The sequence below is a fragment of the Festucalex cinctus genome, chromosome 3 (assembly GCF_051991245.1).
Source record: "Festucalex cinctus isolate MCC-2025b chromosome 3, RoL_Fcin_1.0, whole genome shotgun sequence".
Classification (NCBI taxonomy): Eukaryota; Metazoa; Chordata; class Actinopteri; order Syngnathiformes; family Syngnathidae; genus Festucalex; species Festucalex cinctus.
Window position 1 is genome coordinate 25,368,988 of NC_135413.1, and position 10,874 is coordinate 25,379,861.

At 40.9% G+C, this 10,874-nt stretch overlaps 1 protein-coding gene across 4 annotated transcripts in view; it reads left to right on the forward strand.

The window, feature by feature from the left end:
* LOC144016225 (multiple C2 and transmembrane domain-containing protein 2-like) overlaps window positions 1–10,257 on the forward strand; it is a 49,571-nt gene extending 39,314 nt beyond the window's left edge. For all 4 annotated transcript variants that reach the window (XM_077517076.1, XM_077517077.1, XM_077517078.1 and 1 more), the window contains 4 exons: window positions 2,165–2,274; window positions 2,363–2,472; window positions 5,161–5,258; window positions 8,870–10,257. In XM_077517076.1, the coding sequence (XP_077373202.1) occupies window positions 2,165–2,274; window positions 2,363–2,472; window positions 5,161–5,258; window positions 8,870–8,929 (378 nt within the window). In that variant the 3' untranslated portion in view covers window positions 8,930–10,257. The remainder of the gene's footprint in view (window positions 1–2,164; window positions 2,275–2,362; window positions 2,473–5,160; window positions 5,259–8,869) is intronic.
* The last annotated feature ends 617 nt before the right edge of the window (window positions 10,258–10,874 follow it).

The window sequence follows — 10,874 nt, forward strand, 5'->3', positions numbered from 1 at the left end:
ATAATCTTCAGAGAGCCGCCTATTTATTTATACTTCAGAGGACATCTATTTGTCTGTTTTCTTTCTTTCACATATGAAAGACAATGCTTTCGCTCTTTATTCTTGCCTGCCATATTTGTATTGTGAATTTTTGCACTTAATATACAGTATATACGTCCAGTGTATAGAATTTCATACATTATAGCTCTACTTGTTTGGGTCACTTCCTTGGTGCAGAAGAAAATGACTTTATTGACCCGTAGACTGGTTAGAGCAGCAGATGATAATGTACATAATATACAACATTGAAAAGAACAAGCGGTATCAAAATAAAAAAAGCTAATTAATTGATATTTACAAACGGCATAAAGAAAAATGTTAAAGACCATGTGGTTTTAATAAATAGAAAATATTACCCATAAGTATAATGTGATTTTTTTTTGTATGCTATATGATTACCATATTAAGTGCAATTGAAGAGTCTTCTTCCTGCGCCTAGAGTGTAAAAAGTCTGCCACTGAAGGAACTGAAAAGTTCGTTTTCTGAGCTGCTAATCGTTGCTTCCATAACAGGAAATAAACTACACTTACTGCAAGCATCATTGTCAATAAAGGATGTCAAGGAGTAACAAAACGTGACAAAAAGCAGCCATGCATCAATCAATTAAAAAAAAAAAAAAAAGAGAGAGAGAGAATGTGTAATAATTAGGACTCCGTACATTACCACAGTATGTCACCTTGCACAAGGTGATTTTTATTTTATTGTTAACACTTTTTTTTTTTTTTTTTTTTTTTAATGTTGTAACGTGATGCTATTTACATGTGGGAAAATGATTTTTACGGTTCCGATTTTATTCTCTGTAAACGCGAACCGGGCTGATGACATAAATTAAATCCCAACGTATTATTTATTTACAGGTAATTTTAAGAAGTAACTTTAATGAATAATTAATAATGAAGTGTAAAAAAAAAAAAAAAAAAAAAAAAAAGGATAGCGATGGTGATGAGATGTAGACTTGGAGAGGCGGCCGAATTAATAACAAAAAATAAATAAATAATAAATAAATAAATAAATAAATAAATAAACTACAAACATAATGTTATGGTCTCTCTATTTCCCGTGTTTTCACCTTCTGCGCATGAGTGTGGAATATATTCGCCATTCTAGTCAAGGGTTCACTGTAGTGGTTTGGTACCCCTCCCAATTCAAAAGTGCACGCTGTACCAAACTGAAGTACAAACACTGATAGTCCCTTGATGCGGGCGTGCAGATGTTGCTCTCAACCAAAGCATATTTGCCATATTTTTGCCTTTTTTGGCCTCCAGTGTGGAGCCAGGATCCGACACCCGGCGGGGGAGAGGACGCGCTAGTGTGGGAATGGCTCTCTTCCTGCGGGCCTGCCAGCGGGGAGTCTCTCCCTTCTCTCCCCGCTTTGCAGACGGCGCGTTCCCATGGGCGAACCCGTGATAGCGGCGTCCCGCCTGGACCACGTCAATGCACTTGTCTGCTATCGTAAACATATACGGCAGACATCCTCCAGCCTCCGTGGCAACCGCCCTCCTCCCTCCTCTCTGTCATCATTCCTGTCATTATTCCCTGCGTTTGATGTGAGCCTTTTCAGGCCTCTTTAGGCGGCGTTATCTCGACGCACTCCTCTCCCTCTGGAAGGCTTCACACGCGTCCTTATTCCGTGCCTTGATGTGATCAAAAAGACAAACCCTCCATCCCCGCATTCGACTCCCTCCTACCTCACACGTGTTGACTTATTGCATTGCCACACTCAATTATGATGCGGATGCGTTAAATGTAAACAACATCTTGACAACGGGTAAAGCATGTGGAGGAAATGTAAAGATATTTTGGGTTATTGAACCAAGCTGGACACTTCTATATTTTGGAACGCACCCCACGCAGGCTGCCACAATGGAAGTTCTCCAAAGTGGATCATTTTGACTACTTTTCAGCTGCGTCTTGATTATTCATATATTAAATATATGTGTGCTCTGTGCATGTAGGCTATTTTTTAATGAATTAAAAATTTGAGAGCAAATTTGGTTTCATCTTAAAATGCACGCTCAATTGACAAATCACACATAATAGCTGAGTAGACACACGTTCGTCCTCGTCTAAGCAGCCCAACGACCAAACAGTTGACCTCATCACAGCTTTTGTTTTGTGATTTCAGGAATCTGGAAAAAAGGGTATAATGGAGAAGATACACATGGTTCAGGAAGTCGTGTTGACCGTCCAGAACGTTTTGGAAGAACTTGCAAACGTCGGGGAGCGGACCAAGAAGTAAGCAAATGTGTTTTTCTACCACATTTGACCTCATTAGTTAGAAATGTAGCAAATAGATTTTGATGCCAATTTCCTTCTTTTGCAGCTTATTCAACTGGTCTGTTCCGTTCATGTCGTGTTTGGCCTGCCTGGTGCTCTTTGCAGCCACATCGCTATTATATTTTATCCCACTGCGCTACATTGTGCTCATATGGGGTAAGTACAATTGTGCTGTTGGGGATAAGTCGAATGGAAAATGTCACATGAGCTGGGTTTCCGTTAGGGTTACACAAAATTAAAAACGTCATTTCTACAAATTTAACAAAGCTTCTGAAGGCATCATTCTCGTACGAGCTCAGGAAATCTCCTCACGAGAGGTTTGTTTACCGAAGATAGAAACCAAGAGTTGTTTGATTGATTGATTTCTTTGAATTTTATGGAAAAATGTTAGATTATGTAGGTCTTTTTTTTTTTTTTTTTTTTTTTTTTTTTTTTTTTTAAGTCATTTTTTTTGGGAGTGGAATTTTATGCATTAGTAGTATCGGTGATTACTCAAGAGTTGAGAACTCATACACGTACTGCTATCTGTCTGAAAACAAAAAATGGTATCGAACATCCCTGATAATAATTATTTTCGGAGATCCTCAAATAAGCTCACGATTGTGATTGACTCAAGGGAGTTCTTCGCATTATCAATTTGGAACATCACTCGGCAAATCCGTTCGGGAGAGATTTGCTGTACAATACCTCGAGCTGATTGGACGATACGGCATTTTGTACATGTTTGTCTTGGCCAATCACAGCAATGAATGAAAATGTCGTCTTCGGTGTCGTCTTAGGGAGAAAGAAAAAAAGCACAAAGATATTTACCAGATAAAAATGTGTGACGCGCCTCTCGCTGTTCAACATTCAACAAGGAAACAGTGAGTAATTCTGTGAGAACAGAATTAATTGCAGCCCTAAACAATGCCTGATCCGAGCTAAAAAAAATAATAAAAAATAGCTCGGTTGAGAACGTATCAGCTGGAGCTGTACAAGATTTGTATTTGTGAACAAATACTGCAAGAATTCAGCTTGCTGGCAAGGTTACAAGCTGCAGCTTCTGGGCACCCTCAATTTACTACATTTCACTGCCCATCCTAACTTTACACCCATCATTTAATGAAGTGAAGTCCTTTCAAGATGTCTCCCGTACACCTCTGCACATGCAACCAGATCAGACGTGCGCAGAGGGTGCGCCGGGCTCCGTGTGGGCTGCGATGGTGGAGCCCAGTTGCAGGCAAAGGCCTCGGGTTTGTCGGGAACACAAAGGAGAGCTGCAGAAGCCGTATATAACACAGCATATCCTTGGGCGGTCTGAAGGCCTCTCATTATCCAGTGTGGCGAAACAGCGCAGGCCGTCATCTGAGTGGTCTGGGAGATGCGTTGCCCTCCACGGGCTCTCCTCCACCAGCTCGCCAGCCCACAGCCGCTCTCTGTTTCCGTGCAGCCTTCCACGCAATCAATACCAAAATCCACATCGTATCAAACAAAAAAAAAACAAAAAACACGCAGACGCTTCTCTGCCTCCCCTGTTAACCTCCATCCCTGCGGTTTCAAGGCAAGCCTTTCAAGTTGCGTGCACGTATTTAGGTCCTGGGGTTCTTTGTCTGCACGTTGAGGTGAGGCACTCGCTAGCTGCCAGTATAATAGTCCCATTACCAGACCGCTGAGATGCGTTTTTCACTCATTTGGATACGTAGCGTCTCGCGGAGTTGCGCTTGAAAGGGGGCAGAAGTTGGATGGTCCTTCCAAAATGAAGCAATTCAGTCAAATCTATTCTAATTTATATATTTATTTCTATGTGGAACCTTTCCCTAACTATTCACTGAAAGCATTACCTATTTGTGTATTTTTTTTGAAGGATGTTCAATGTTACATTTTTCAGATTGATTTAAGAGTAGTCAACTCTTGAGTAGTCAATGATGCCGATACCAAGTGTCGATACCATTAGCACTTTTAATACGTAAAATTCCCTCCCCACCCAAAGAAATATATAACCCCATCTCACATTTTTCTTTAAAATTGCCCGTAATTAATGACAATTATCTATTGTTCCATTTTCTTGTTCCTGGTAGAAATAAAAGCCACAAGATGGCAGGCAATGCTATTTGCTGTTGTCTCGAGTACGAATACATTGAAATAAGGCCGAGTATTGACCCAATAACAATACCTAGTATTAATACTTGCACATCCCTAGTATTTTTGTTCTCTTTTTGCACCGTCCTAAGATGCAACAAGATGGTACGAAAGCCCTGTCGAATAGGAAAATAATAACTAGTGTCAAGGATGTACTGTATTATTGTATGTCAGTTTAACTTAGTTTGATTTTGCTGCATGTTTATGTTCACACACACTTCCGTGGCATTTTCTAAATCAGATGTTATAAACGGAGTTTGAAATTATATTAAACCTTTAGGTGCATCCCCGATATGTCCACTACTATATTCAGTATAGAAAATGCATGGATGGATGAAATTAATCATCAAGATTAATGGTGAAATAAGTATTGATTAACCTTACTGCACAACCGATTTCTGTTTCATAAAAATTTGTTTCTTTTTTGTATGTTATGTCACCAAATCCGGTCCTCGAGGTCCGGAGTCCTGCAGGTTTTAGAAGTTTTCGCCAACCAACACACCTGATACTAAAGATCAAGCTTGTTACCAGACAGGCTGATGAGCTGATTATATGAATCAGGCGTGCTAGTGGGCGGAAAGATCTCAAATCTGCAGGACTCCGGACCTCGAGGACCGGAATTGATGAACCCTGTTGTAAACTGTATACTTGATAGCTCGCCAGATCGTGGGCAGAAGCAAAGCATGATGGTCATCCATTGATGAACGCATTCTTCTTTTTTCACAGGCATTCACAAATTTACCAAGAAGCTGCGCAACCCGTATGCAATCGACAATAACGAGCTGCTGGATTTCGTCAAGAGGATGCCGTCTGACGTTCAGAAGGTAAAGGGCCTTATTTTTACATACAAAATAGGGACCCGATTCGCACAGAACGTTTGCATTATTTGCCGTACGAGAATTCCCAAGCGCGACGGAAATGCATCTTCTGGCTTTGTTTGATTATTAATGGACCGACGGCTTTTTAAAATGGCCATTTGGCCCAATTATCCTCAGTGGGGAGATGTTAAGATGTGTCGGGTCTGGGCAAGGAGCACTGACATTCAGGTAGGCTATGCGGCCTCAGGGAGTAAGTCACATACTGTATGTGCAAGTTGCAAGTAGGTTTCAAGCCTTAACATTCTACTTTCAAATTGCACAATTAATCTAATTTTTAAGTGGGAGTCAACCTTAAAAATTTCTTGTCAATAACATGTTATATAAGGCCTCACTAGTCTAAACATTATAGTTGTGGAATACGACTTGTGAAGCAAAATCCAGCCGTTTTTGTCCATCTTGAAGGGCGGCCATTTTGCCACTTGCTGTCGGCTGTTTCTATTTCCGTTTTGCAGCATTTAGCATTTGAATATAGGCTAAGTTTCATCACTATTCACAAACCTGTTGAAAACACTGGGGAAAAGAGCTTGTTGCAACATGAGCTATTGTACTCTGCTGCCACTTAATGGCCGTTTTTTTTGTAATAACTACCAATGCTTTAAGTGACCTCTTCAGGTCAGAAGATTTCTGTATGCTCTAGCATAAAAACACAATTAAAAGAACATAAATACATTTTGGGGAGTGAAGGGCAAAGTACTAAAAACGTAGTATGTGTTTGGGTTTGAATGAGTTAAACATTATTACAATATTGACCGCCACAATGAATTTAGCCGGATTGTGCTGCTGAAATAACAAGCGAGTCATGGCGAGAGAAGAAAATTCAGCAACAAATGGAGGTGAAGGAAATCAGCAAAGAGAAAATCAGCGTGTAGTTGATGACCATTGAAATTAATTGGGAAAAATTGCAATTAGTACAATGACGAAGTATTTTTGCTGTCAGTTCGCAAATTCCCTCTTCTGCAGAGTGATGGAGGTCAATAAATGCGTGACGCGATGACACGTTAACCTCAACTGACGCGTCACTGACGTCGGCATCACAAAGCTTCCGTAAAGGAGTCGAGATTTGCTCTGCTAGGAAATGAAGTGCCACGCCGCTCCCTTCATCTCCCAGGTAGCTCACCCCTTCGCCGAACCCCGGGGGAAAAAAATCCTGACAGTGCGAATCCAGGCGAGACTCTCTCACCCTTGATGTCCTCCCGCAGCAACAACACGGCCAACTCGTCTGTGATGTCGCTGGAGCCTGTCTCGTTTGAGATTTGGACGGCCGAGTTGGCAAAACAAGGTGGCGGATGCATTTTTGATTCCGGCTCCTTTTGTCCGTCTTCCTCCCCCGTCGGGATACAACATTTTTTTTTTCAGCTTTGAAATAGCACACACAAGGAAACAATACTTTTTTTGAGAGAAAGTACATGTTGGAAATAGCTCCAACATTCTTAAGATTCATCCCAAGTGTCTTTTATTATTGCTTTGGGGGGGAGGTGAAATAACCTTAACATCATATACCCAGGAGACCCCTGTGTAAGAAAGCGCATATTTTGTTTTTGTTGACTTGGAACAATCGTCGGATGCAACAAAAAGCACCACAAAGGCTGCAAACGGACTCCTGTCCTTCTTGCAAATGTGACTTGGCAATTAGCGGCCGCGCCAATCTACAAAGTCGTCCTCAAACGCGAGACTTCTGACAACGCGGAAATGAGAAGCATCTGTCAGTTCTGAGCGCAGTTTCATGTTGTGATGCACCAGGCTGCCACTTTGTTCCCACACTCCCGTCTCCTGTTTCTAATAGTGGCCCGCCCGGCTAATTAGCATAACGCTTCCTTACCTTTTTACTCAACAGATTTGCCGCCTTGTTTGAGCGCCTGCCTGCCGCCGTGCTTCAAAAGCAACTTTTTAGCATGTTTTTAGCTCGCTCCTCTTCACGGCACCCCGTGATCACTTGAAAAGTGTACGCCACCCAATCGTACTCCTTGAGTGTCAAGCAAGAATGATTTGAGAAATTTTAGAAAGAAGGGATGTGAAAAACTTGAGTGAGTCTTGGGTAATTTGACATGTGTACTGAATTGAAGATGTTTGCACAAAATCAAACCATTTCTATGGTCCAGGATTTAAATAAACATAAAGTCAGTAAAAGTGTTTCTAAATATCCTTTGACACTTCCAGTATTTTGTCCAGGAAATTTAAAAACTGTTTTACTGGTACTTCATTTATACAGCGCATTTCTGCCTACAAGGCCCTCGAAGCACTTTACGTTCGACTGCCATTCATCGACTGATGACGCAGCATCAGGCGCAACTGGAGGTTCAGTATCTTGTTCAAGGATCCCTCGACGTGGTCACAATGGCATGGGATCGAAACCACAACCTCTGGGTTGGGAGAGGACCACTCTACCACTGAGCCATGCAGGCATAAATGACAAGCCCCCTTTTTCATAGGGAAACCTCAAAATATTTAAACTAACTAGGGGTCTGGGGCTTCAAAATACTATTTTTAGAGATGATCTGAGGTGGAATGACCCTCATATCAAATATTGGAAAAAAAAAATAATTCAAGGATACTAGGTCAAACCCTGGAATTTTCCCTTTCACTGACACAAAACTGGATGCACATGCCTGTCATAATGTCTGCCCAAAATTGATCAAGAGGTTTAATTAGTAGAGCCCAGGTTCAAAGCAAACATGGTGGAGCAGCATTTACCTGATATGCTGCACATAAATGGAGTAAGTTGCCAACAGAAATCAGCCACAAGTGAATGCTTTTAAATTCCAGTTGAGGTTTTATTAATAATTTTCAAATCATTTTTTTCTAAAAAAAAAAAAAAAAAAATTCTTGCACTGGAGATTCTTCTAATAATTTAAGTAAACTACCTTTTATTTCTGTTCTTTCTTTTTTTTATTTTTTTTTTAGATTTTTTGGAACACAGTGTCATGATCATTTTGATGATTCAATGGAAATAGAAACAAAAAAATGAGCCCGACATTTTCACGAAACGGAAAAAGAAGATGTTTTTTTTTTTAGTTTGTTTGTTTGTTTGTTTTTGTTTTATTTGATGCAACTATTTTGGGCAAAAAATTTTAAACAGTTTACTCGCCAAATAAATCTCAATCAGAAGCAGGAATCTGCCAAGCATTTTATGATGTCGTTGTGGGCGGAGCCTGGCATCAAAAGTTTGATGATCTTTTCAAGGGGAAAAAAAAAAAAGTGTGTGAGCATTATTCTTTTCAGACTTGGACTTTAGAGTTTCGTTTTCTTTCGGGATGTACAGTAAAGTTTCAGGAGCTTTGCAGGTCATCTCAGCTGTTGATGTTTGTGATTGGGTTGCAGAATGAGGCCTTCGTAGTAGTACAAAACCTCTGATTCCATTAATGCTTCCTATGTGTGATTAATCCCCTCTGCTCTCATGTTTAAAAAAAAAAAAAAAAAAAAAAGATTCATTACATTGCGAGCCCGCCTTGCTTTTTCTCCCCACTGCACCGGCTTCTCCTCAGGGGAGCCATTACCGTGCGCTCGGCTGAGCTCGGATTACCTGCCTCCCGCTAAAGAACTCCTGCTTGTTTTTGCAGGTGCACTACAGCGCACTGAGAGCGCCCACCGGCCACAACCTGCCACGCAAGAAGAAGTAAGGGAGCAGAGGTTGGAGCCAGTCCGCCTGACAAACAACGCACCGGTGCCACCCGAGCTCCACCGTAGCGCCCCGACTCGGCACCCCTCGCACCCCTCACGTCGCCCTCTGGACCGCGTGTTTGCCTCCCCGGCTGACAGCGGGGGGAGGAAGTGGAGGAGGGCAGCTCGCGGCCCCGTCAATCACCAGCCGGGAGGTAAAAAAAAAACAACAAAAAAAAGAAAAAGTGCCTACGACTTAGTACTTTCTTCAGATAGGCTTTTTTGTTATTATTTTTTTTTGTCTTGTCAGACTTAAAAACATTTAATGCTGGACATAACAATTCATGGAAAACAAACTATGTCAATGTGTTCCTCTTGATCCGTGCACTAATATCATTAAAAGCCAAAGCGTGTTAGAATTATGGGGTGGGGTTTGTTGACCAACTTCATTGAATTACTTCAGGTGATAACACACAATTGAATTAAGTTAATCCAAGTTAATATATTAAGTTTAATTAATTATGAGGTCATGAAATTTAATCACTGGAGTTCATTAAAACCAAAAACGTATAAATATGTTTTAATACTTTGTCCTTGACTCCCAAAAATGTATTTTATACGTTTTTTTATGTTTATTTTTTATAAAGCCAGGCTTTGATACAGCTTCTGACATGAAGAGGTCGCTTAAAGCAATGGTGGTTATTACAAAAAAGCGGCCAGCAGGTGGCAGCAGAGTATAAGAGATCAGCCAGGGCCATGTTGCAACAAGCTCTTTTTGACAGTGTTTACAACAGGTTTGTGAATAATGAATAATGCTAATGGTTACAAAATGGAAACAGATACAAATATACTTTTTTTTTTTTCCTGATGAAAGAAGGGACTCTAATCTTTTTTTTTTTTTGATAGGTTCCATATTTTTATAGCAATAGAACACAATATTCTGTGAACCTCGCAAAATCTTGTAAAACAGCTGGGAGCGAAGGGGGTTACTTCAGTGAAAATGTGAGTAAATAAGTTAAACTTATCCATCCATCCATTTTCTTTATTGCTTATTCCTCACAAGGGTCGTGGGGGGTGCTGGAGCCTATCACAGCTGGATTTGGGCAGTAGGCGGGGTACACCCTGGACTGTTGCCAGCCAATCGCAGGAGTTAAACTTATTGTAGTTATTTTAATGAACTGAATTCAATCGGGTATTATCACAGCAATTCAATGAAGTTGGTCAACAATACTCTTTTTAGACTTAAGTTTGTTCAACAATTCTCTTTTTAGAGTGTATTTAATCTGCAACTAACTTTTCATACCATACTCTGTTATTTAAAAAGAAATAAATGTCATGAAAATCTCCATCAGTCTGTCACTAATTTCAGTGGTTTTCCAACAACTATATTGCAAGAGATTGTCGAGAGTTGCTTCGGAAATGATCCTTTTTTTTAAAATTATTATTTATTTACTTAAAGTAATGTATCTTTTTATTATTGCATCCACTTGTTGACATGCAGACAGTGAGTATTTTGATTAAATTGATCTGAGATTATTTCCGTATATATGCACTTTTTGTGGCAGATTTAAGTGCTGTATTTCATTGCAGGAAGGAGGAAAAAAAAATCGCTGACAATATAAAATCAACATAGTCAGAGCTGATCTGAGGTTGGGGGGGTTGTTGAGTCTGATGGGACAGCGGCCCCCCCTCCTTCCCCACAGCAGTAGCCCAGTGGTGAAAGAGCATCCATCTGTGCTTTGTGAAGACTTTGATTGGCTCGGGGGGGGGACCCTGGTGGAGCCCCGGGCTATCTCTTTTTTTGACAGGCTGATAGAGACATCACTTGGCTCTCCCAGGAACTGCCACCAGAGGTCCGATTCAAAAGTGAGAGGGAGGGAGTGGAGGTGACCCCGGAGCTTTCTGACTCGCTAAATCCCAAGCACACACACCCACACACGCAGGCGCACAAAACCCGCCTTCAGG